Here is a 27,400-nt window from a genome sequence, read left to right on the forward strand (position 1 = left end):
TTGAAGTGTCCATAATAAACATTAAAAATTTATTTTACTACACGTGTACTTATTTGTTTTTTTGAAATTGTATCACCTAATTGGAAACAGACACATGAAAGAATTGCAAGCAAATTTATTTTTTCAAATGCATTTAATTCGTAAAAAAAATATATTTTTTGTACATTTTATTCAACACGGTATAAAAATATCTTAAAAATATTATGTAAAAATATTTCGCAGAGCTTTATGTGTGACTTGTTGTTTTATCCTAAGATTTTTACGGATCTCATTCACGTTTATGACATCTCCGTGATTTACGCAGTAATCAAACAGCTTCATAAAGTATGTTACAGCCTTGTTTCCGGTACCACTTAATATAACGCATACGTTGTTGAGATTGATCACTTTGTTCTCAATAACTTTCAAATAATGTGTTTTATTTCCTTGTTCGTCGAACCAAAGACCATACAAATCTTTGAAAGTTGCTGGACTAGATCCAGACTGATACAAAACATCCCATACTTCGGGTAGACTAACGTTATTTTCGTTCAATATTTTTAGATAGACCGTTTTTTCTCCTTTTTTATTGAACCAGAGGTCACAAAAATTCTTAAAAACACTGGGAGCGCGTACGCCTGCACCTCTCAGTACCTTGCACAAGTCTGACAGGTGCAGTCCTTCTTTGCTCAATAATTTCAATCGCAACTTTCGATGTCCTCTTTTAGTAAACCAAAGGTGAAATAGTTCCGTGAAGACATCTGCAGTTTTGCTGGACGTGGATTTCAAAAAACTGATCACAGTCAACAGTGTTACATCGTGTTTCTTACAAGTATTGAGGTAAAAGGTCGGCTCGCCTTGTTCGGTGAACCAAAGGTCGAACAACCTTTTTAACCCAGAAAAGCATCTTCCTGTGTACGAAAAAAGATAATGGATATTTTTCAAAGTTATTCCCTCTTGTTCCAAAGATTCGAGTCGCTTCGCTTTATTACCGTGTTCGTCAAAAAAATAATGGTAAAACTTCATGAAGGCATTTGAGAGGTCGACGTAACAGGACTTTGTGAAAAATTTCACCAAAACGACTAGGTTCATTCCGTTCTCGTGAAATTTTTGTAAATAAACTGACTTGTCGCCGTTTAGCTCGAACCAAATGTCAAATATTTTTTTAAACTGTTCTGCCGCGTTGAATCCGGTATTCCGAAAAATGCAAAACAAAAGACCCGGCGTGAGTCCGTTTTCTTCCAACTTTTGCACACAAAATGATTTATTGCCGTCTCGATCGAACCAAACTTCGTAAAGTTTTTTGTACGCAAGCGCAAATTTGGATCCCGATTTTCGCAGTATTTTACTAAATTTTACCACATTCATTTCATGTCTTTTCAACGTTTCAACATATTGCGTCGTCCTTCCGTGTTCATCGACCCATAGGTTGTACAAGTCGTCGAACGCTTTCGGGAGCTCTGATTTCGCGCCGTGCAACAAATTGATCACATCGCCAACTTTGACGCCTTCTTTTTTCAAAATTTCAAAACGAGTGTTCCCGTTTTCGCGTTTGACGAACAAGAGTTCGAATATTTTTTCTATGACCACCGCGGCGTTGAATTTGGCGCTCTTCACGAGACCCGTCACAAAACCCACGCTCATACCGTTTTCTTCGAACTTTTCCAGAAACGGTTTTTTAACGCCGTCTTTGTCGAACAACACGTTGTACAGATCTTTGAAAGTTTTGGCCGCGCGCGAGCGTGTTCTGTACAAAATGGTCACGAGACTTGCCAATGGCACCCCGTTGCTCTCGAAAACTTGTAAGTTGCGTCGAAACTGTCCACGCTCGTCGAACCAGGCCTCGTACAATTCGTTCAGCGAATTGGCTGCTTTCGAGCGGGATTTCCAAAAAATCCCGTACAATTTGTCAACGCCCACGCCATTCGTCTCCAATAGTTTCAACTTTGCTGATTTATTTCCATCCTCGTCGAACAAAAAGTTAAACAAATCTCTGTAGGTCCTCGCTGCAGCACCTCCAGAACAGTACATGATGTTGGCAAGCTTGTTGAGCTCCACATTGTTATCATCTATTGTTTTCAAGTAACGAGTCTTACACTCGTCTTCGTCGAACCAAAGATCGAATAGCTCCTTGTACGCACCGGCAGCATTGGCCCCGGAACAGTACAGCATATTGAAAAAGTGTCTTTCACTCACGTTGTTTTGTTTCAGTACGTTTATGTACTTTGTTGCGTTACCTTCCCTGTCGATCAGTAGTTCGTACAGCTCCTTGAAAGATCTCACGACGTTGAACGAGGAGTGCCACAGGATTCTCAGAAAGGGCCGAAGTATGTCGTGTTTTTCCAAGTTTTCGAGGTACAGGGTCCCGTGTTTTTCCTTGTTGAACCAAAGTTCGTGCAATTCTTTGAAGTACTTTGCGGCTTTGGCCCCAGCTCCGAAGAGCAATTTATCCACCAACGACACCGAGATCCCGTGTTCATCCAAGGCCTTTAAATATCGGGTCTTGTTTCCTTGGTCGTCGAACCACAGGTAGTACAAATCTTTGAAGGCTTGGGACGTTTTAGCTCCTGTTCTGCTCAAAATGACGGATATGATTGAAATACTGATGCCCTCGTTTTCCATAACTCGGAACATTTTTGTTTTATTTCCCTCCTCGTCGAACAACAAGTCGTAAAATTCCGTGAAGCTTCGGGTCGCGTGTAACCGCGAACCGTTTAAAATACACGACATGGACCGTAAGTTGATGTTGTATCTGTCGAGCGTTCGCAAATAATGAGACGCGTTGCCGTCTTCGTCGAAGAAGAGGTTGTACAGCTTTTCAAAGTTTTTAGCGGCGCTTTTACCCGCTGCGTTCAACATACCGGTCAAATTGGACAAGTCGATGTTTGCCAGCTCGAAGATCTTGAAGTACTTTGTCTTGTTACCTTGCGCGTCGAACCAAAGATCGTACAATTTTTTGAAGGATTCCGCGGCATCGTTTTTCGACTGGTGCAAGATACTGCTGACATTCCTGAAATTTATTTCGTGTCTTTCCAGGGTTTTCAAGTACTTCGATTTCTCTCCGTTGTCGTCGAACAACATGTTGTACAATTCTTCGAATGCTTTTACTGCCAAACTGCCCGATCCGTTTAAAACACTGGATAAATTGACGAGATCTATGCCATGGTGTTCCAGGGTCTGCAAGTACTTGGTTTTGTTGCCTCTCTCGTCGAACCACAGATGATAAAAACTGATGAAAGTCGTTGCAGCGTTGATCCTCGAACCTTCCAAGATACTAGAGATGATGGTCAAACTGATCCTGTTTTCTTTCAGTGTTTTCAAATACACCGTTTCGTTTTCATCTTCATCGATCCAAACGTGATACAAACTTGTCAGTGCTCGTATAGCCGCGTGATCTGCTCTGTTCAACATACTCGACACGCTGCTTAGTTTTATGCCGTTTTTCTTAAAAACCTCCAAGTACTTTTTTCCATTGCCTTCGGTTATAAAACGGAGAAATCGCGTGAACGCCACCGAACTCTCTGAACTGATAACGCATTTCGTGAAAGCAACTTTTTGAGCTATGTCTTGGTCTTTGCATGTTTGGTACGTGACTCTGTTGTTCCTTACGTCATCTGAAATTTGTCTGAAGATTTTCTCCGTAATAGGACTCGACTTGAAAGACTCTAACCATCGCAACGTCACCTCCTGTAACTCTTCTAAATTGTGTGGCACCTCTGATTCTTTTATATTGCTTTTTATGGCTTTATTTAAACTTTTTGTGTCAGCTTGCTCACATGCAAATATTATTTTTTTCATAAAGTCTTCTTTTAATTCTTGTTTCTTCGCATCACTCAAATATTCAAGTGCATGAGGGATATCTAATAAGCTAAAAAGTTCCGTTTCATGTCCCTTGGCAAATTGATACACGTTACAGTCACTACTCAGGCAATATTTTAAAGATTCGTACTTGTTATTTTGAACATCTACTTTATTGAATGCGAATGGATGGCAATCTTTTATTTTTTCCATTTTAAACACACGTTTTTCGTCCAAATCCAAATTTTTGTTTGTGTAAACAATCATAAAATCCATATTAACTCTATTTTTTAACTCCGTGACAAATACATTAAAGTGCCCATTAAGATCGAATCCTTGCTTATGATTTTTGGGAAAAATTTGCCTGTATTTGACATGACTTTGTGTTTCAGAACAATGCATATAAATTATTTTATCAGAGATACAGATGGTTATCACATTAAATTCATTGAACAGTCGATAATTTACGGAAGAAATGATTTTATATAAAAGCATGTTTTGTATCATATACTTCAGAACTGTGAATTCATAAATAAGTTCAGATTCAATCTTTTCTCTAGCTAATGTTACTTTTTGTTGTAATTTCATATAGTTTAACTGAGTTTTCGTAATTTCATTGCTAATATTTCTTCTCAATTCCTCTCTATTAGGTTGGTCAACAGCAAATACAAGTTTTTTAAAAAAAAGATTTTTTAGCTTATTCTGAAACTTTTCAGACAGATTTTTTTCTTTCAAGACTTTTTGCACCACTGAAGAAAACTGCAAACGTTCTAAAAATTCTTTTCTCATTTCTTCATCTCTTGAAAATTGATAGAAACCACCGCTCCTTTCAATGCCAGATAAAAACAAAAAGTCTTGTAAGATGTCAGACTTATCCGAAACATTTACAAACTCAAACGGAAAAAATGTTCTACTTCTTCCATGGTTTAATTGATTACAACTAGTTACGCCTAGACCTATGTTTGTATAAATGACAAGATATTTCACATTTGAATCATTATTTTCCAAGTTGGAAATAAAGTGTTTGGCAAAGCTGTCAAAGTATTTATTCAGAGAAAATGATGTGGATTTTTTACCAAATAGATTATTGTAATCAATAGTATTGTTCATAAAATAATCATCAACGTACTCTATATTTATATGAATAGAATTATTATCAGTTTTGAGGACAATGTCACATATTTTCTGGATTGATTTATCATTAAATGATATATTTAGTGAGGGGTACTTATGTTCATAAACACATTTCCTCAGTAAACATAGTACCGACACATCTAACTTGTACATCAGTTTTATTAACTTGTAAGAGTAATAATCTTGAATAAGCAAATCTGGATTTTGTTTCACATCACCAGATCTTTCATCTAATTTGCTTTGTACATTGTTAGAAAATTCTAGGAGTGGTTTTTTAGAGAGAGCATTTAAATTATTTGCGGAAGTCAACGCGTCTAATGAATCTTGATCAAATTCGTGATTTAAACTAAATTTTTTTGATTCTACCTTGTCTGCATCATCAACTAAACATTTTCTCTTTCGAAATTTTGCCATTTCAACGCGCTACTGAATTCCTTGCGCTTATGATCATGAGACAAAAAATGTTGTGCATACTGACCGTGTATAATCCAGTGAGAAGTTATTATATTATTACTTACATCAAGAACCAACAAACATTGTAAGAAGACACATCTGTAAAGAAAAATTATTCATAATATTGCGTGAATTATGAGCGGGGGGCGTATGAAAGAACTGCACTGAGCGTGTATAGTTTGTGTATATTTACTTATATTATTTACTCCTGCAGTTACTGTTAATATAATAAGTATACCCCTTTCAATAATTTTCATATCAAAGAAATAAATTTTTCAAGTTGTCGATAGCACAGCAGAAGCCAGAAGCCGGTCCTCCTCCCCCCCCCGCGCGAGACTCCTTGTGTTTATTTCGATCAACGCCATCTAGCGGACGATTATTCTCGAAAAAACTCGTGGCTCAGAAACCCTACGGACGTTTTTTTATTTCAGGCGATGAAGAAGAGCTCAACTCGGATTTCACTGTTTAAAATTAAACAGAGAAATCTTAGTTGTGCTTCTCTTCGTCCAGGTGGTCAGCGGACTAAAAAAGCTCAACTAGTAACTTTTGCTAGTGACTTTCTCAAAAACTATAAAAGGGTACTTTTTAGTTCAAAATCAGACTCGTTAGATGGCGTTGAAGCTATTTAACACAAAAAAATAACTTTTTTTTTTTAATTTATTGGTATTATACATTACATAGTTTTTTATCCGGTTCGTCAATTAATGTTGTATGGAAATCTCGAATACTTTAATTATGTATGGGTTACTAGCTTTTGACCGTTATTGACCGTATGTTGACACACTGGCTGGATAGATTAGATATTCCACTAGTAGTGGACCGCTACTTACTAATACATGTAGTTCAACAAAATACAAACAAAACAAATTATTCTCTCCTCAATCTCAAGAATATAAGATACACGTACACAAAACGCTGCTTCTTTATTTACTTATATTGCAACGGGGATCAAGTGAACACATTGTGGAGTTCGCGGTGACGTCGAGAGAGACGAGTGTGCAAATTCCACAGGCTGCAGGAATATAGTTACTTGTCACCAATAACTAATTGGGTAATTGGCAAAACGTTGTTGAAAGATAGTCGATCCAGCTTATCATAGTCAGACATTTCGATAAGTAATCGATGTAAGTTGTACATATAAATTGCATAACTTGTGTGTCACGGTTAATTAATTGTGCTTAATAAATCCGTCATTTTTTATATTTTTGGGCGTGTACCTCCAGAAGAACTTACAAAGTGACCAAAGGGAGAAAAAAAGAGCTTCTGTAAATACCTATAGTTTTTAGCAGACATTGCATATATTGTTGAAAGTTAGAGAGGAAACAAGACTAAGAAAAGATGATGTCAGGACTGATAAATTTACCCCGTTTTAGCAGTAATGTAGTACCACAAGGCAAGTATTTTTAATTAATGAGATGAAAGAATGCTTTAACATGTTTTTGCTCTTCTTTTGTAAAGTGGTTTTACATATACATTGCAAATTAGTTTAGTAAGTGTGCATTTATTCATACGAGTGTATGTTAAAAGTAGTTGGATTATCTATTGTGTCAATTACGTTTCTGTTTCTTTTGACTTATTGGAATTTTTTTTTGTTTTTTACAAATATTGTCGATTAAGTATAGCAAATAATATGGTAAATTTCAGCTAGCTGCATTTGGTTGCCTTCTCGGTTCAATCGAAAGAGCTATGCAACTGCAGTATCAAAGCCATCTGTGTCTGGCAAAAAAAATATTGTCTACATCGATGGAGTTAGAACTCCATTTTTGCTATCAAATACTGATTACAGCAAACTCATTGCACATGACCTTGCCAGAGAAACTCTTGTGTAAGTATGGAAAATTTTTATTACTTTTGCTATTTAAGGTATTCTATCTTTCTAGTGTTTTTCAAAGATAAAACGATTTCTAGTTATATGTAATCACGTAAGACAATTGGACAATAAATAATTATAAAAATTATAAAACCACGACTTTTCATATTTAAGAAATTTGCAAAAGAAGACGGGCATCCCAAAGGAAGCCATTGATTATGTGGTCTATGGTACCGTGATGCAAGAAGTTAGAACTTCAAACATCGCTAGAGAGGCTGCTTTGGCTGCTGGATACAGTCTGCACACTCCAGCTCATACAGTCACTATGGCTTGCATCAGTAGCAACGTCGCCTTGACCACAGGGATTGGCTATATAAACTCTGGTGTCTATGACACTGTTATTGCTGGGGGTGTTGAATTCATGTCCGACATTCCCATTAGACACAGCAGAGCCATGAGATCTCTTATGCTTAGAGCAAACAAAGCTAAAACTCCTATGCAGAAAATCCAACTGTTGGCAACCATCAGACCAGGCCACTTTGTTCCTGATGTAAGAGATGCTTGTCTACATATATTTATTCTCACATAGCACGTTTTTACAGTGCCATTGTTTATCATTTCATTTTAGTTGCCAGCAGTAGCCGAATTCTCTACCAACGAAACTATGGGCCATAGCGGAGATAGACTAGCTGCTGCTTTTAATGTCACCAGACAAGAACAGGATGAGTATGCTCTTCGCTCACATACACTTGCTGCTCAGGCTCATCAAAATGGATACTTTAGTGACATGGTGCCCTTTGTCGGTGAGTATCAGTCTTTCTCATTACTTTTTACTTAATTTTACAGATAGAAAAGTAACTGTCAAATTTGTTTTAGTTCCAGGTGCCAAGCAAGTTGTTAACAAAGACAATGGCGTCCGAGTCTCAACAAAAGATCAACTGGCTAAATTGAAGCCAGCCTTTGTTAAACCTTATGGAACAGTAACTGCCGCTAACGCTTCATTCCTTACGGATGGTGCATCTGCTGGCTTAATAATGACTGAAGAGAAAGCTAAACAACTTGGATTGAAGCCTAAAGCTTACATTCGGGACTTTGTATATGTTTCTCAAGATCCCAAGGACCAACTTCTATTGGGACCTGCTTATGCCATTCCCAAGGTAAAGTAGCCATAAAAATGTTATTTAAATAACAATCATCTTAAAGTTAATAATTTACATTCTCACACGTGAAAAATGTTTCAGGTACTTCAAAAGGCAGGTCTTACTCTGAAAGACATTGGAGTTTGGGAAGTTCACGAGGCATTTGCTGCTCAGATTTTGGCTAACTTGAAGGCTCTTGATTCTGACTTCTTTGCCAAAACTTATTTGAAACGATCAGAGAAAGTGGGTGTTCCTGATCTGAAGAAGTGGAATTCATGGGGAGGTTCCCTTTCGATTGGCCACCCGTTTGCTGCTACTGGTATTAGGCTGACTACTCACACAGCCAATAGATTAATAAAGGAAGACCAACAGTTTGGTCTGATTGCCGCATGTGCTGCTGGTGGACAAGTAATTAGCCAATTGATTTTATATTTTCACATTTTTTAAATATGATGATTACAATGTTCCATTTTTTTAGGGAGTTGGAATGATCATTGAAAGACACCCAGACGCAAAAATTTAAGTGCATTTAAATGCACAAGAAATTAATGAAATCGCATTGTAAGTTGTTGGAAATTAAATTTTCAATAGCTTTTCAAGACAGCGTCATCCACAAGTACAGAAAGTTGCATTCGTTATTCGCTTTTTACATTTATATGTCAATTTATATATTTTTATAAGAGATTTTCTGGAATTTTATAAATGATATTATAGGCAAAATATATTTAACTATTGTTCAACATTGTTTTTGTAAAAAAACCTTTTATTATTAAACTTATCAAGTGTAAATTAACGTTTGAAACAATCAATCTTATTTATCTAAAGCAGTGGTAACAACAAATATTTGCAAGTGATCTTTGACTGCTTGATCAATAATAGTCCTTATGTCTTTACAACCTTGGAGCGCTCTTAATCTCAAAGATTCAAGCTGAGAAAGATGTAATCTCTGCCCAGCACCATGAGCCAATATCACGGAACTTTTCGTTTCTGTTTCATCAATGACCTTGGGCAGTGCAACAATCGACAGAGTCACACCTGGAGAACACTCTTCCACCCAGTTGGCGTCTAGTATCCCCGTGCTTTTACCGCTATCGTCATCTCCCAGCAATTTATCTGATACTGTAATGGAACATCCAACTGCATAGTCCTGAAAAGAAAACGTATTGACTTAAAGATGAATCGAAAGAAATTGAATTAAATTGAGTGCATATTTATGAATTTACTTTGATTGGAATACCAGCATCAATTAAGGCGAGAGTCGCAGCATTGACAGCTACACAAAATTCACTGCCATCAACTTGAAGCACTTCAACAAACACATCCATTTGAGACTTTGCAAACAATTCTAAATTGATGATTGCCTCCATGGCATGTTTCAACTGTTGAGCTCTTTCAATGGATTTTCTATCACCACGTGGCCTCTTTTTTCTTTCTCCAGCACCAAAGCTAAATACCGCTGTGCTATACTGACAATTAACTATACCTTTTGTGGCCTTTGTCATACTACTAACTGATTTCCCTCTTGGCTACATAAAATTAAATTTTATAATCAACATTGATTTCACAAAAAATCTGTAACTTACTAACTCTACAACTTACTTGATGTGGTCCATAAACTGTAGCCAATATTTTGGTATTTCCTTGCTCAATGTAGGCACTTCCATCAGCTTGGCTGAAAACCCCCAAGCGCAACCTTATCCTACGTAACTCGAGGGGCCTTCTGCCATCAATCCTCAAACCACCTTGAGTCGTATCAACTTCTAGATCCATTGTGAAATTGTGTTCTAACGGTTCACTTATGAATTAATTTGTACATAAAATGTTCACCAACTGAAGCTCCAAAGTTTTATAACCTCAGCACTTCAATTATAAACTTTTAAAGATCTATATTATTTGCTATCACATCACAAAAAATACAAAAGTAATACTCGAGTACAAACATGCCCTTATTTAATCTTACTTTTCACAATGATAGTAAAACACCGTCTTGTCAAATCACTTTTTCTTTTACTGTCAAATCCAGCATGTAAATATAAACACTCTCGGGAAACCGTGTGTGAATACACTTGAAAACACGTGTGCATGTAGGAACGTCGGAACGTGACGAACCGCGCATTACCGCGGAGAGAGACGAAAAGGGGAACAGTGCGGTACGAATGGAATCCGTATAGGAGGAGAGGAGAAGAGAGAGCCGCCCAACACCGCATCACCATCGCGAAGATCGCACTTCGATTTCAGAGCAGATGAGTTCTTTTTAGTCAGTTTTGTTAGTCTCGTGTAAATGGCGCAAAGGAGAGACGACGGCTAGTTCTGGCAGAATCGGTGCGAGAGAGTTCTATTATCGTCTCGGCGGCTGCGTCTCGTGTTGCTTGTGTTCTCGCGAAAACTCATTTATCCGTCTCCGTGCATAACTGAGTGTCTGGCCTCGCAGTTGGTTCAGTAGCCCGAGCTCCAGGCCCGGGACCGTATAGTTAGGTACAGGGGGAAAACGCAAGATTTTTCATCGGCGTGCTGCTGTATATAAACATACACGCCCCCGCCTACACAATAGTGCTTAAACTGTACACTACATTTTTTTTATATAGGTTCATATATATATATACACCTCCATCTTCTGGTTCTGGTGTTTTTCTTTTCTCGATCCGATCGGATCACCACTCACTCACACACGCACACTTATCTTCTACGTTTCTCGGCTCGCGCGTTCTCTCGATAAGTATAATTTCAAAGTGCAGTGAATGCGATTATAAGTTCATGTGTATGTTGGTGATCATAATTGTGCAAGTTGTTAACAAGTTCACAGTCGTCCTTGAGGAGTACCTGAAAGAAAAGACCTAAAATAACGAGGAATAATTCACGGGGATGAGGCTCTGCTCTGCAGCATCCACAGAGCCCAACGCATAAGTACAGCCACTTCTGTACTCTCGAACTTCTCTACCATAATAATATACGTACGTGTTTACATACACATGTACGTACGCGTTTTGGAGTTAAGTTGCGGTGCAGTGTGAAGCATCCAAGCAGATAAATATTATGCTTGGCTCTTATACATATAGGTACAATACTTGAAAAATTACGCTAATTTGAAAAATATACATATAATATAATTGTAATTTATAAATCTATTTATTCTCTTGACTCTTGCATGTATAGGTAATGGTAGTTATATATATATATATATATCCGGCTGTTGTAGCATAGGACATATTTTCCATCTCGCTCAGCTCAGAATCATATAGTATATACCTACTCTTATACACGATGATGGCCCCATGGCCCAGAGAAGTGCTTTAAACATTCAAGAGTCCACCTACTCGTCGCTGCTGCTGTTGGTGGATGTTGGTACTGAATTGCTGGGCTAATAGAAAAAAAGAGAGAGAGAAACGCTTTCCATAAAAATCAAAACACAAGCTCCCACTCTTCGCTCCTCCTCATCCTCCTACTCCCGTTTACGAGCGGATATGAGAGGGTAGGGAACGGATAAAATAAGCTCTTAACGGATAAACGCAGGTATACCTATACCTACAAGTGCAGTGTACAGAGGGTACGTTACGTATAGTAGGGGAGACCGGGGCGAGATGGGTAACAAATTTTTTAAACTATTAGAACTTGTGTAATTTGAAAAAATTACTATAAACTTTAACTTACAATACATTCTACGGAGTCTTAAAAATTGCGTTTGCTGCCACTGAGATCTAAAAAACAAATTTTTTTTTTTTAAAGTTACAAAATGTAACGGTTACTCAGTATACCCATTCCGCCTCAATCTTGGGGCGGTATGGGTGTAGCATCGAGGCGGTATGAGTCCATACATTTTAAATGGAGGCTAGATTTTTCTCAAATAAGTTATTTAATGTCTACAGTATAACCTTTAATTTACAAAAAATAATAGAATAAAGTTAGTAAAAGTTATAATGATATATTTTTTAAATATTTATTCAGAAAAATAGTAATATATTACATTCTCATATATTCTGATCATAAGTAACACATAAGTCTTTGGTTTTACTGTATGTGCATTTTAATATTTAAGTATTAAAATAATTTACTTATTAATAAGGCAAAACACAATCACAGTTGCTTTGAAATCTAGTAAACAAGCAACAAAAAATTATAATTTTTTTTAACTACAATAATTAAGGCACACAATAATACTGCTCGTTTCTTCCTAAAGCTCGAGTGTCTGAATTATAGGATTCGCTTGACATGGAATAATTTTTTAAAATTGCCTCTTACTGCTTTGGAAAGTTTAAAATACGCATTTCAGAACTTGGCATAGTCTGATTCAATGGAACTGTATTCGTAATATTTTGACCAACTTTTCGTTTCTTTGGCTCAGACTTAATGTTAGATGCTTTTCGTTTATTCTTATTTTCCTTCAGTTCATTTTCATATTCTACAGATGTTATAATGGCGGCTTTACCTCTAGTATTATTTTTTCGAGGCACCTAAACAAATTGTATAATCATCATTATATCAGCATATTATATCTTTAAACGTATTATTTAATATAAAATTTACCTTTGGTTTCTGCTGCACATTATCAACTTTACTTTGAAAGTACTTAAAAATTTCTGCATCAATGCATTTCTCAATACTTTTTACAATTGCTTTTTTAAGTTTTACAGCCTCTGGATATAAACTTATGTTGACTTTTTCTGTAGTAGTTGATACGTCCAATAATACATTAGTTGCGTCACAATCTGAGTGAATAATCGATGGTTCACTTGTGATTAGATTAGAAGATTGAAATGGCATTGTTGTCACGATACTTGTATCACCAGATATAACAATGGGAATATCAGATAAGTCCAGTGAAAGAAGTTCTTCTTGGTGCTCAATAATACTAGATCGAACAGCTTGACTAGTTACATGATCCTTGGCTGACAACGTACTTGAACTTTTCACTGAAGTTGAACACTCTACTCTTGAGTTTGGTTGATCCGATAGTGTATGATTAAAGGTTTCAGTAATAGTGTTCATTACTGCATCATCTAAGCAAAAAATACAGATTGTAAATTTTATGTACAATGAAAAAACTTACTTGAATAATGTGAATCAATGTTACTGAACAATGTACCTGTATTTGTTTCTGGAGGTAAACATTCTACTTGTGAGTGTGGTTGTTTAGTTGCTGTGTGATTATACGTTTGAGAAATGGTATTTGTTACTGCATCTGAGTAAAAAATATAGATTGAAAATCATATATTAATAAAAATACCAAGCAAAATAAAGAGGCTCACTTACTTTCACCTGAGCTTGTGGTAGCAACACTACCAATGGATTTTGATGCTACAAAGTCATCTTCAGTGAATACTTCTGGATTAAAAGGAAAAATACCAGTCTTCCTGAATGCATTGACAGCAGTAGCCATACAAGAAGCTTTTAAAAATGCTGGAGTAAAAATTGAAAAAATATCTTTCAATCCTATGGTACACTGAGGATGATCTCTCATCCATTTATTTACCTCAGCAGTATAAAAATTGCTTAATGGCTTCATGTAAGATACATCCAGTGGCTGAATTTTGTGGGTACAGTGTGGGGGAAAGCAGATCATCACAACACCATTAGATTGAGCCAGTTTAATTGCATCAAGGTTCTTAACATGCGTTGCATGGCCATCTAATAGCAACAATACTGGGTTACTCGTACTTGCATTTGAGAAATGAATAAACCGTTCTAGCCACTTTGTAAATACTTTCTCTTCCATCCAGCCACTTCCATTAAACTCAGCCCATGCATCTTGCTGCTTGCCTTCCAAGTATCTTGGATTTTCATTCTTGCGAGGAAATATTAGCATCGGTGGCATATATTTCCCTGAGGCCGAAAAACATATACAGGCAGTCACAGTTGTGCCTCTTTCTGCAGAAACTTTCGAACCAACCTGTCTCTTGCCTTTTAATGCTAACACTTTTGCTTGGCTCTTAGGGTTGCAAGAAACACCTGTCTCATCTACATTGTAGATGTTTTGAGCATCAAAATCATACTGATCATATGCACTTTTCAGTATTTTATAAAATTCATCAATGCTACGTTTGTTAAAGCCACTTGCTCTAGCTGCAGATGTTGGCTCTGGTTTTCTGAGTGAGAGTTGAGGATTTCGTTTGAGAAAACCTTTAAACCAGTCTTCTCCAGCTAACTGAGTATCATTGTTGAAACGATTTGGTATATTTAAATTTTGAGCAAAGGTGTACGCTAGCCTTCGAACTTCCAATTGGGTGAAACCATGCAATCTTGCCTCATTCTCTAAAATTTTGTCGCACATATACTTTTCCTGCTCTGCAGTAAAAACAGACTTGTACCCTAAAGCTAAAATTATTACATAAAAATACATTTAACCTCAAAATATTGATCGACGTTTTTATAGCGTACTCACCTGGTTTATAAGCAAAATCGTCTAAAACTTGTGTTTTTGATATCTTAATAAATTTTCTTCGCAATGTTTCTCGAGGAATCTTGAATTTTTCGGATATGGATCCTATTGTTTTCCCTTTCGCTAAAGCGTCTAATGCACTTTTTAAATCTTCGGCAGACCATGACTGCCTGCTCGTTACCTTTTTATAGTTACGCACCATTAATATTTGCTATCACCTACACTTAAAATTAACTAAATTACTTAACAATAAGTAGGTACGTAGGTAGGTACCTATAGCATTTGATACATCCTATTTTATTTTATTTATGTGCGCCTGCATATAGGCTACCGCAACCGAGCCGATATACCCATATCACCTCATGAAAATACACCCATTCCGCCCCAAAGGTAATTTTTATTTAAAACAGTTACAATAATTTTATTCTTAAAGGGTAATATGAAAATAGATCATCAATTTGAAGTTAGATAATTAAACATTTAGAAAGAATAGTTTTTAGCCTTCAGTATATTATTTTTCATAATTTTTTTATTCGTTGAAAATCCTTAAAGTTATTTCTTTTACGGCCTGAATTTTCATCGTAAAATATCTTAGTTTTTTAATTGATTGGATCACTATTTTTTATTAATAAAAACTACTTTATCTTTTAATATGCAATAAACAAAAGTATAGCAATTAACATATCATTATTTTTGAAATATTGCAAATACCCATATTCCCCGAATACCCATCTCGCCCCGGTCTCCCCTACCCTACTACCGTACTATTTTTGCGTATGTGCGCGTATCTGCACCTATTTGTGAAAAGGAGGAGGCAACGAACCATAGATAGGATATAGGGAGACACATAGAGGAGGACGATGACGAGAGGAGTGCTCTGAGAGAAAAAGATATGTGACATGATTCCGCAAAGAGAGGAACAAGACGTGGACGGCTCGCGGAAGAGACGCAGCATCAATAACGGAAAGCGATGATGATTACGATCGTGATGATGATGATCGAGAGGATGACGGCTGCTGCTGCTGCTGCTACTACTACTACTACCGACACATGAAAATTGAGCAACCAGTCAGTCGCACACGCGCGCAAGCTCTACATATCTCTCGTTGTAACTCTCTTTCTCTCTCTCTGCAATTTGCTTAATGGCTAATAAGACTCGGAGATTCTGATGCTGTTGCTGTCGTCGTTATTTTATAGTTGTGTTTGATGCTGTGTGATTCTCAACTAGCCTTCCACGATGAGCGTCTATATCGTTACACTGCTCTGCATCATTCTTGGTCTATTGGGTGAGTTCTAAACGTTTTTACCTCTGATTTATTTATTTTTTTCTCAATTTTGCTTGTACATGGGACCTTCTGATTTAATTTATTGTCTTTGATTCAATGTGCCATTAGATTGAGAATTTGTTTGGATACGCTTGTGTCGTAGTGTGAGCGCAATTTGTTTATTTAAATTAGATGAAAATTAATGCCAAAGAGTTATGTGATGAGTACCAGCATAGTTAAAGTTCTGTATTAGGAAGTGTAGTGTCTCACTGATGATGATTATCTGTGATCTTGTTTTGATACACACGAGCTCTTTGGGTTTATCAAATGAAAGATTAGAGTGTAACTCTAGCTTCCCTTGCAGTCAACTGTGATTTGATGTAATAGCTGTTTATCTTTCATAAAAACTCTTTAACTACTTGATAAATGCCCCACAGTTGAACTCCTCTATTGAATTGCAAATGCTAATATGAGTCAAATAAATTCCAATTGTAGTTATCTGTTTACAACAGGACAAAGAGATCCTTTACATGTTTAGAAATTACAGCAACATTGTTGCTAAGAAAACGGAATCATCATAATTAAGCTCTTAAATTCTAAATCAAAACTACCAAATTATTTTGTTTTAGTGGGAACTTTTAAAGCATGAATTGTAAATATGATTGTTTTAATACAACATACGATTTCAGGCCCAATTAGTGCTCACGATGTCAAAGGATCGACTTACTGTGAGTTCTACAATGAAACGATGTGTGGAGGGGAATTTAAAGAAGACTGCGTGGAAAAAGAAATGTGTGGACCCCATGATCCTGATAAACGTAACCACTGCTACGTCCTGTGGCAATATGACAGCGTTACACAGAAATCTACGACAAAATTGAAGGTTCGTACTTTAAAATGGTCAAATAAATTAATTTCGTCCAAAAATTGATGTATTTTTTTTCCAGGGTTGCTTTTTAGATAGCAAAGAATGCTATGATAAACAGCGTTGCGTTGAAAAAAATGCTGACAGAAAGAAGCAACATTTTTTCTGTTGCTGTGACGGCAATATGTGTAACAGAAACTTCTCCTGGGACCCACAGCCCACTATTCCCCCTCCCATTGTGCAAGGCATGTATTTTATTACCGATTGAAACGCCACTTCTTCTAACATATGTGTATAATTAATATTTTACGATTTAATTTCAGAATATGAACCAGTTCCAAACACGGAACAACAATTATTTACGTTCATGATGCTGATATCGATACCTGCTCTGTTATTGTTCTTAATTTTCATATTCTCCGTGTTCTATTACTGCCGGCGTAAAAAGTTGGGATACTTTAACGAGGTAAGTAAGCAATTTAGATCAACTACAATAAAAAAAAAAAACCCGTAAACAAATCACTAAATGGAATTTTTCAGATCCCAACAATGGAGCCAGGCCCTATATCCCAACCCTCGCCGAATCTCGGCAACCGGCCTATCCAGCTAGTGGAAATAAAAGCACGTGGTCGTTTTGGAGCTGTATGGAAAGCCAAACTTCACTCTGAAATTGTTGCTGTCAAAGTTTTTCCCCAACAAGATAAACAATCATGGGTAACTGAGCAGGAAATCTTTAAGCTTGCACACATGGACCACGAGGATATATTGCGCTTTATTGGGGTGGAGAAACGCGGCGACAGCGTTCTTATCGAGTTTTGGCTCATCACAGCCTACCATGAGAAAGGCTCGCTATGTGACTACCTCAAGGCAAACGTTGTGTCGTGGCCAGAAATGTGCAGGATCGCTGAGTCAATGGCAAGGTACGTCCATCTCGTTCACTAAACGTTTTATTAACATAAACAACAACTATCTGATGTACTTAAATGCTTTTTAATGCTTTTTCAGAGGTCTGATGCACTTGCACGAAGAAATACCAGCCAACAAGGCCGATGGTTACAAACCTGCAGTTGCACACCGCGACTTTAAATCTAAAAATGTTCTGTTGAAGAATGATATGACTGCTTGCATAGCTGACTTTGGACTAGCGTTGATCTTCCATCCTGGGAAGCCGTGCGGTGATACCCACGGTCAGGTGGGCACGCGCCGATACATGGCCCCCGAGGTGCTCGAGGGTGCAATTAATTTTACCAGAGACTCTTTTCTGCGTATCGATATGTACGCCTGCGGTCTCGTACTCTGGGAACTTGCCTCACGTTGTACCGCGCAAGATGTTAGTATTATTCTGAATGCAAGCATTTCCGAAGAGAGAAAAAAAAACCAGACAGTAACTTTGCAATGGGTTTTTCTTTTTCAGGGACCAATCGGTGAATACAGGCTACCTTTCGAAGAAGAAATTGGCCTACACCCTTCACTCGAAGACATGCAAGAATGTGTAGTGGCGAAAAAAGAAAGGCCTTTAATATTGGAAACTTGGCGTAAACACCCGGTAAGTTACTCAAATTAGATCTATGCGTACTTCAAGGTTTTATTAATTCTGAAAATGAACGATACTGCTAAATTATTTGGTTTAACTGACACGAAACTCATTCAAAAGTATGCAAGACTTGAAATAAGTAAAAATGATGATTTTTTTTTTAAACGTAATATCTCTGTTTTAGGGATTACTGGCCATCTGTGACACTATGGAAGAGTGTTGGGACCATGACGCAGAGGCTCGACTCTCAGCCTCTTGTGTAATGGAACGGGTGGCGTGCCTAAGCAGGACAACTATACTAAATTCGTCGACCCTCATTCGCGTCGACAACGCAAGTGAACCTCTCATCACCAAGGAGTCTAGTATGTAAAAATATTGCAACCGGTGCACGCGCGTATGTATTATATTTACGAATTTCTGATTCAGCGTAGCTGTTAAGTCTTATTTAATTTTCTACCAGTGCACAACTGTTCATGTTTATTGTTTTTTATGGACCACTAAATGACGAGGTAACAGTTTTCGATATGTTTCTGTTAATTCTGAGTTAACAATACGCTGATTCAAATTAGCAGAAACTGACGGCTATACTTTTAAAAAAAGTAAAAAAACTTTATCGATAACTTCATTAATGGGAAACAACGAACTTGTCGATAGTTAGACTTTGGTTTTATCGTCTTGCACTCATCATTATCAACATCTGTTTGATAATAAACTATTAGTCTCCGTGTTGTATAGCCCATTGTGCTTTGTACATAAAACAATTACATCATAAGCACAGAAACACGTTTGTGTGAATACAGCGAATATTTTGATGGCCTAATGCAAACAACAATCACGTTATCAATTTTTTAAATGATGAATACATTCCTCGTTTCCCATTAATAGAACTCATTAAATAGGCCTGTTTCGAAACTGTCGAAGTCGTTATCTTTAAGGAATTTGTAACGCAATGGATCCATGTCTAAAAAATAATGCCATCAGGTAGTAATTTTAAATTAATCAAAATTATTCGGTGTTTTGTGTAACATTTGGTTACATTTTCCTTGAAAAGCCATTAAGTACGAGAACAGTTGGGGGAAAAAAAAAAAACCAGGAAAAAGACAGAAAATATTTAATATTGCAGTTGTAAATCTTGTTACAATGTACCTGGTGGACACAACCGCGCAGCCGATTGACAATGCCACGAGAAATCACAATTACTCGTATAAATTGCTCAATCATCGAAAAGCCTCCGATGCTCGTTTTTTCTCATTACCCACAGCGAAAATGACACATTGGACTGCTTCAAAGTATTCGTTAATTTTTTTCGTCAATTAAAAAAAACAAAAAAAAAAACCTAAAAATTTATTTAAAAAATTACAAAGGCGAATTAAAAAGCAGAAAAATTTTCGACTTTAACCTTTGGTTTTTATAACATGACTTTTTTATCTTCATCATTCAATAATGAGGAGTATTATTGTTTTTGAGAGGTGAAATGTAAGAGAAAAAAACACGTTGACTTTGTTGGGCTGAATCCTTGACAGATGTGCAACACGGTACAAACGCAAACTCGAAAAGCAATGTCCGCCCCATTTTTTTACATAAACTCTCGTGTAAAAAAAAAAAAATAAGTAAACAATGCCGACGATCCTTCGTTCGTCTTCCAAAGTGCGCAATAATCGTGTCCATACGATAAATCTTGCCTTTAAGTTTTCCTAATTACATTTAACATCGATCAAAGCTTCTACTAAAATTTTTATTTTTACGTCGCGTCTCGAATGACCTGTATTAATTTCAACATTTAACTTGAAGCGTGAATGAACAATAGCTTCGAGTGTCGAGTGGTTTTCGTATTCTGCTATCCTATACCGAACGCTGGCTTCAAACAGTGCCAAATTAAAAGCAGAAACTATAATTACACACTCATGTTAATGTTGGACACGTTTGCGATTTTTTTTTTTTTTCTCATACAAAGCCCGAATTATCATTTATATAGGTTTGTAAAATACGCAAAAAGGAATCGTGTGTATAGCTAAGTGTAAGTATAGGTATAACGTATAAAATACCGAGATGAACAAATTGTTCACAAAAATGTGCGCAAAGCTTGTTGGATGAACAATTAAATAAATAAATGATTGCGTTGCTCTTAACTTCTGTAATGTTGGAGGGCTCACAGACATATCGGGCTACACCGGAGTAGTACACACAAGTACATACGACAAGCGTATTTTTATCAGCTCCACGAGATATGTTATAGGCTGTATAGTGAAAACAAAGAGTGCAAAGAAAACACACGTACGTCGGGCAATCATCTCTTGGTGTATGTGTATGTTCTGCTCCTTTTGGGGGAAAAAAAAAATGTTTTTCTTTCAAAGCTGTAAATGAATGTTTGACGTAATTTTATTAAACGTGTGGCTTTAGGTAGATTGTAGGTGTGGTTTTTCTGATTACGATTTGATTGTTTGAAAAATTTATATTTTTCTAAACGACAACGATGCCTGTCCGATGTTCATATGATATATCAGAGCTAAAACGACGAGTGTACCATTCACCGGCTCTATAATATACAAAATCATCAAAGCAGATAATCGATGTTATAGGTATGAGAGGATTGATCAGATGTGAATAAAATTTCTTAGATCCTGTAGAACAAACAAAAAAAAAAAAAAAGAAAATCACGTATTAAAAAAAGAGTGAGAGAAACAAATATTATTGGTAAGTTTTTACGTTATTGTATAACATGAAGTTTTTGTACATATATTATATACATATGAGAAATGATGAATTTTGGTTATAAAGCGTATACATACATATATATATTTACTGTTAATTTTCATAAGTTGTACATATATAGCTTTTTAACAAAACGTTTGAATCGATTTTAAATTTTAGTTGTAATCATAACATACTAATCGCCTATGCACACTCGCACCCACGAATGAAGAGCAATTTTTTCGATTTATAGAAGCCTTCTGTGCTGGAAAATAAAGTCAATGCTCACTGCCTTCTATATTAATCCGCTAACAGAAAAAAAAAGTCGCTAAGGTTTCATTTTCGTGCGATTCTTGAAGTGTGAAAATAAAAAAATAAAAAATATTAAAAAAAAAAAATGAAACTCGACTGTGATGAAATTAAAAGACAGAGTACAATTTTTATCCAATTTTTATACGAAAACAAAAATAAAATAAAAAAAGAATGTGGGTGAAACGTAATATAATTAAATAATCGTTCATTTCAAACGCACTCGGCTAAATCTAATTTCTAATTTATCGCCTAAAATATGTATGAATGTACAAATGCAGATATAGCTCGCGCAGAGTAAGAGAGTTAGACAATAGCGGCTCAGTATGGAAGGTTCGGCTTGACGACCGCGACGAGTCGACTAAAAATAAACGCACCGATTCCGGTGGGGCGACCACTAATACACAAACATACACATCGCGAGAGAAATAATTCGAAAGGAGGCGATTTTTGCCCACGTATAAATATAACACGTGAAATTCATCGATCTTCAGACGTGTGGGTGTGCAATGTGCGAAAATATGTTTTACGCGAACTCGTCTCATTTTTTAAATATTATTATTATTTTTTTTCGTCTTTTCGAAACCGGCAATTCTTTTACATTTTTAAATCATGTAGTGTACACGTAAAAATACATTACAAGTGTTTTATGGTGACCATCGCACGTGACGAGGGTTTGAATGTCAGCGTGTTGTCGAAACTTGTTGTTAATTTAGTTAAAGTAAGCGACATTGTACTATTAAGCGATTTGTTTCATAGTTAATTTTTATGGAAAGAAAAAAAAAATTTATAACAACAATATTAATAACCACACAAATTATCGACTATATAAATACATGTATATATACATAAACTATATGTATATATAACGAAAATGAGGATAACGTGGAGAAAGATCATTTTTTAAGTATATATCTTATCATGTATGTGTACACATATACAATATGATTGTGGTATGATGATACAAAGACTTTGACGACGATATTATTCTTTGTCCGCGCCCTAGTCGAGAGTGTATAAGGTTGACTGTAAATGAAATTCTAAATGACACAAATAATTGGAGGAAAAATATTAAGCCCGTATGAAGAGCCAAATAAAATTAATCTAGCTAAACATTAAACAGTTGCTTTGAAACGGAAAAATTGAAACATTTAATTAGCTTTATTAACTTATTGACATTGTGAATTTTATGATTTTTTTTTTTTTTTAAGGATATTTGTGCAAATGGACTAAATGTTTTTCCTCAAAGCTTTTTCATACGCAGTAAAAGGAACGAATGCAAATTTTACATGAATTCATCTTTTTTCGTGATGAGTAGCAAAATTAAAGATGCGTGAAAAAAATCACCAATTTTTATATATTTTAACAGGCGTACACACACGTACACACAAATGAAGTATACTTAAATGTATAGATGAAGCGTGTTTGCTTTTTTGTTTGTAAAAATTTGTATAGAAGTGTTCTCCAAAAAAAGGAATACAAGCAAATTCTTCGTCTTTATCCAATAACTGACGAAGAACAACTGATGAATTTTTTGTGTTGTTGACCAATTTAACGATTTTTTTTTAATGAAGTATTATTAAAACAAAAATAAAAAAATAAAATAAAAAAAAACAACTAATCATTTTATGTCTGTTAGAGTAAGACTATGAGACTTCAATTGAAGCAGCAAAATGGTTTTATCATCGATTTTATAATAAAATTGAAATAAAGCATGTGTAACAAAAAATTGTTTTTTCTTCTTTCTCAGAGTAAAACTACATCAAGCTTGTAGAGCCTGTCAAATGTCAAGCTATTTATATTCCAGGGTATTCAATGTAGATTATACAAGATGAATCAGCAGGTAAAAATAAAACATTAATTTAAAGTTTGTGCTCGAACAAGTGGATTAAAGGAACGAATCATGCAATAGCGTAGGCACAATTTAAATGTATTATTATGTACTGTAATATTTTTGGTATTAAACATTTTTTTTAAACTAACACATTCCGTAGAATTTATTTTTAATACTTATTTTACATCTTACTTTGTACAAAAATTTTCAAGCTTAGGTATAAGTGTTTGGTGGTCCAGGGCGTAGGGAGGGAGGTGGGCGTGGCTCACTTGTGCTGCGACACGGTGCTCTTCTCCTTGGCGCTCGCGCCGTACGTCTTGTACAGCAAAGAACAGGGCCTGGTAAGGTGTGGCCTTGCGATGTCCATGTTCTCTTGGCTCGGTCTACTCGTTTGCCTCGGTTCCGGTGCCTTTTTCGCAGCTGGGAACCTCTTAGGGACTCCGGGATTTTTCAGGGATGAGATGCCCAAAGGGGACTTGAAAGACTTGATGGGAACGGGGAGTTTAGATTTAGATGGTGTCTTGGTAGGCGATGTCTGTAGGAGACGTGGGATTTTGGACTTGGCGGAACGCGTGGGTGTAGATGGGGACGCGGGAGCTTGATGATCCTTCGGGCTGGGAGTGGTTGTGGTGGTTGTGTTGGTGGGACTGATGGCGAAGGTCTGGTAGAGCAGATCCAGCTGGAATGGGCAAAAGGCCAGAGGCTGGAGGATGTTGAGGAAATCCTCGACGAGATTCCGGCTGTTGGGACAGCTCAAAGCACCCACGAGTAGACTGCTGTTGTTGTAGTGCTTGAGCAGGATGGACTCGCACGTGCACAGATACGCGAACCAAGCGTCGAGTGCACGAAAACTGATGATAAACAGTTGGACGGATGAAAACGGGTTTGTTCCGTTATTGTTGGGCAATCGTTTTTGGATCAATAAGTAGGAACTAGCATGCATCGCTCTCTTTAAACAATAGCGAGCCATTTTTTAGTCGCCACATATCGATAATTTTGTCACCAAATTGAGCGATTCTTGCATCCCGTATCGATCCAAACACGTATTGAAAGTACAAAGAGAATAGAAAAAACTGAGAAAAACTCACTTGAGCAATTCAATGACAAAAGCATGGAACTTGAGCTCGTTAATGAAGTCCTCGCCGTTTATCTTCTGGACTAGGTCATTAAGTGTCTCCATAGGTGATCCTTGTTGGGCGGACGCCTCGACCACTTGCCAGACGCTGTTGGCAACGGGTCCGAAGGTCGAGCCAAGGTGTGGCTTGAGTCCGTCGGACATGATGTTATAAAGGGCCGGGCAAAGACGGTCGAAGCAGAGCTGAGAGCAGAGCTCAAAGCTGTTGTAGCCTTGCCGGCTGTGTATCGGCTCGTTATTCCAGAAACTGATAAATGCGTTCACTGATTTTCTCACCGGACGTACAAGTTCTAGGGAAAAACGGGACTGTTAGAATACTGTTTCGATGCCATGAGAAATGTTCATATTTCTCTACCCACTTTTCTTTTCCTCTAGATATCGAGATCGCAGCTCCAGATTCACATTAGCGTATTCGCTAACTTTAAGGCGCTCCTCATTGTCGTTTATAATGATGGTTTCTCCGAAAGTAACAGTCTTTTTTTTCAAATTAGTCCCGTCGATGATTTTCGATATGTCCTTATTCACCCTGAGGGCAAGGAACCTCCTAACGCAAGATCTCAGCTTCAGATCCGCGTCCTGGTCACTGTCAGCATCGCTGCTGTGAGACGAGAAGCTGCTGTTCTCTAGGAAGTCATCCAGCTGCATCACGTCATCGCCACTACTCACCAGATCCGTGTCTTCCAACACTGTCGTTCTCTCTGGAAAATTTAAACAAAATGTCATATGTTCCCCTCTTATGTTTCATTTCTTGTGTTCTAAGATGAATTCTCAATGGAACTATTGTAATCTACGTATGCTATTCTAATTTATAAACTGTCCAGTAAAATAACGTGATCTCCGACTTGCTGGACAGTAATACTAAAGACACCAGACGTACCCATCCTTTAGAATTCAGTATAGGAAGTAAAACACGTGCGGTAACAATGACAACACGCATACTCACCAAATATGGGGGATACCTGCGTCTCCTGGTCAGAGTCGGTCAAGACGGTAGAGGAGCCCCCGTAACCGGAGGACTCCATCTCCTCGTCGAGCAGCTTCACGTGCTCCGGCACCTCGGGAAGGTCGTGCAGGACTTCTCTGCGAAACTCGGCTGGCAGGAGGAAGGTCAGCGACTCCCAGTCCTTGACGTGCGAGAATCCGCGCTGCCTAAGGGCGTCGATGTCGCCGCAAGAGTATGGCCGGCCTCCGAGCGGAGCTGCCGGTCTAACGTGCTGACCCTTGCCGGTGCTGGTGCTACTGCTACTTTGACTGCTGATGTTGTGGGGCTTGAGTGCCACGTTTTCGTACGACGAGTTGAGGAACGAAAGATCCGGTAGCGCGTAGTTTGGGTAGACCACGTAAACCGGCTTCTCATTGACGAGGGTCTCGCGCACCGGGTACCGGCCGGCTATTATCCGCTCGCCGGGCGCTGGATAGATCAGCGACGTTTGCACGCTATTGTCCTCTACCTCGGTCCCTACCTGTATGCTCGCGTTGGTCGTGGTGTTGCGGTCGACCTGCGTATTCCTCGGTGTCGAGGTCGAGAAATTGCTGCTTCCGTTGTTGCTCTGCTTCTCAGAGCCGACACCGTTGTGGCTGCTGGTAGTACAGCCAGTCCCGCTGCCAGAGTCCGTCTGGTCGAACAGACTCTTTCGCTCCATAAACATCCGGATGAGGCTCGTGTTCTGTAGATTGTTGTCGGAGGACAAGGTGATGTCGATATCTCGGCTGCTGGATATCTCACCCGAGTCGACCTGGACAGTGCGGAGATTATTTATTTATTTAACTCACGAATTATGGGCCCATTTACGTAATTTGTACATGATAGGTGTGTGTGTGTGTGTGTGTGTGCGTGCCTCTTTGGAGGCTACAAAAAATTAAATATAATTTTCAATAATCTAAGACTTTTTCGTTTCTCGGGGCATTTTTTGTTAAATTTGGATAGAACCTGAGGTACCGCCGCGAAATTTCCCCAGTTGCGATGGCGCTACTACGAGGAAAAGCATCAATTGGGTCGCGCAAAAAAAATAATCGTTTGCAACTCGGGTACAACACTACAAATCTAAATTTTCTATTCCAATCCGTATTTCGCTGAAATATTTTTTGGATTTGCTGCGAGAAATACACATCAACCACGCTTTTCGGGCACCTTAGTTGTACTTTGCGCCTATGGTACACAAAACTACTTTCACATGTATAATTTTTAACTGTTGTAGTAAGTTTTTTTAGGTGGCAACATTCGAAACAACGACCAGAAAAATAAAAATCTCGCAACCGAGAAAAAACTTACAGGAAAATTGAGCGGCACCATCTCGACGTGCTCGAGTTCACGGTTGTTTCCGGAAGGATGGCGCGAGATCGTTTTGCCGATCGACGAGTGCTTTAGGTTGCTCCAGGTCGTGTAGATCTTCGAGTCCGAGCGAGCCATCGACAAATCGAGGGTCATGTTCTTGTAGTTGTTGAGGGCCTTGTTGTTGTCGCAGTAGGAGGCGTTTTGATGGTGATTGTCACCAACGTGGGCCTTACTGCTTTGCTTGTTATCTGCGAACAGCGGACCAATGCCTTCTGTGTTTGAGCATCGCGTCGTTAAAAGAGTTTCGGCTGTTTTAGTATACGATTTCAGTCGTTATAGTTAACGGATTTACAATTTTTTTTTTTTTTTTTTTTTCCAAAGTAAAAGAAATGGGGTGTTGCTGCAAAAGTATATAATCTCGTCTCACCTTGATTATCGAAATCCTGCGATCCGTCCGAGTACATGGCGATGCTGCCCTCGAACGCGATGGTGTAGTTGTTCTTGTTGTTGGTCTGGCAGGTGATGAGCATGTCCTCGCAATCGAGAGAATCCACGCTGTAGCTCCCTCCGGGTGGTAGTACCGGCATCTCCTTCACTGGCGAGAACAGCAATGACGACTTGCAGATGGATATCGTGTCCGTCGTCGAGCAGGCCGAGTCCTCCCCCTGCGTTTTTCGTTTTTCGAGAAATTCATGAAACCATTAAATGGCCATTTAAAGGCAATCGCGCCGTATCTGTTTTTCCAATCTTTTTTTTTTGAGCGTAAACAAATTTTTTTTTTTTTTTTTTTCCAACTGTGGCACGTG

At 37.7% G+C, this 27,400-nt stretch overlaps 6 protein-coding genes across 6 annotated transcripts; 2 read left to right on the plus strand and 4 right to left on the minus strand.

Moving 5' to 3' along the window:
• Positions 1–201: 201 nt before the first annotated feature.
• LOC149373448 (uncharacterized) lies at positions 202–4,122 on the minus strand. Its single transcript, XM_089596356.1, has one exon. The coding sequence runs from the start codon at positions 4,051–4,053 to the stop codon at positions 202–204; it is 3,852 nt and encodes a 1,283-aa protein (XP_089452482.1). The 5' UTR covers positions 4,054–4,122.
• A 167-nt stretch (positions 4,123–4,289) lies between these two features.
• Positions 4,290–5,325, minus strand: LOC149373449 (uncharacterized). The gene is made up of 2 exons (XM_089596357.1): positions 4,348–5,325; positions 4,290–4,295 (listed from the first exon to the last, which is right to left on the minus strand). Exons 1-2 carry the CDS (start codon positions 5,323–5,325, stop codon positions 4,290–4,292), a joined length of 984 nt encoding a protein of 327 aa, XP_089452483.1.
• Positions 5,326–6,242: 917 nt separating this feature from the next.
• Mtpbeta (mitochondrial trifunctional protein beta subunit) lies at positions 6,243–9,102 on the plus strand. The gene is made up of 8 exons (XM_014358490.2): positions 6,243–6,488; positions 6,588–6,757; positions 7,009–7,189; positions 7,349–7,724; positions 7,803–7,977; positions 8,051–8,331; positions 8,416–8,721; positions 8,792–9,102. Exons 2-8 carry the CDS (start codon positions 6,703–6,705, stop codon positions 8,834–8,836), a joined length of 1,419 nt encoding a protein of 472 aa, XP_014213976.2. The 5' UTR covers positions 6,243–6,488; positions 6,588–6,702; the 3' UTR covers positions 8,837–9,102.
• On the minus strand, positions 9,081–10,780 carry Ski6 (exosome complex component Ski6). The gene is made up of 3 exons (XM_014358491.2): positions 9,913–10,780; positions 9,537–9,839; positions 9,081–9,460 (listed from the first exon to the last, which is right to left on the minus strand). The coding sequence occupies exons 1-3, from the start codon at positions 10,081–10,083 to the stop codon at positions 9,125–9,127; spliced, it is 810 nt and encodes a 269-aa protein (XP_014213977.2). The 5' UTR covers positions 10,084–10,780; the 3' UTR covers positions 9,081–9,124.
• A 4,661-nt stretch (positions 10,781–15,441) lies between these two features.
• Positions 15,442–23,280, plus strand: put (activin A receptor type 2 punt). The gene is made up of 8 exons (XM_089597117.1): positions 15,442–15,972; positions 16,641–16,834; positions 16,899–17,061; positions 17,140–17,282; positions 17,357–17,736; positions 17,822–18,146; positions 18,231–18,362; positions 18,535–23,280. Exons 1-8 carry the CDS (start codon positions 15,924–15,926, stop codon positions 18,718–18,720), a joined length of 1,572 nt encoding a protein of 523 aa, XP_089453243.1. The 5' UTR covers positions 15,442–15,923; the 3' UTR covers positions 18,721–23,280.
• Positions 23,254–27,289, minus strand: LOC106643365 (uncharacterized; the record flags this gene model as incomplete). The annotated part of the gene is made up of 6 exons (XM_089596363.1): positions 23,254–24,035; positions 24,273–24,609; positions 24,679–25,017; positions 25,263–26,055; positions 26,592–26,842; positions 27,022–27,289. Coding segments are annotated over 6 exons (2,574 nt in total), but the record flags the coding sequence as incomplete, so codon positions are not given.
• Positions 27,290–27,400: the final 111 nt, after the last annotated feature.

Source organism: Copidosoma floridanum, unplaced genomic scaffold (assembly GCF_036245765.1).
Source record: "Copidosoma floridanum isolate Cflo_tuat_1 unplaced genomic scaffold, Cflo_Japanese_pri ptg000030l, whole genome shotgun sequence".
Classification (NCBI taxonomy): Eukaryota; Metazoa; Arthropoda; class Insecta; order Hymenoptera; family Encyrtidae; genus Copidosoma; species Copidosoma floridanum.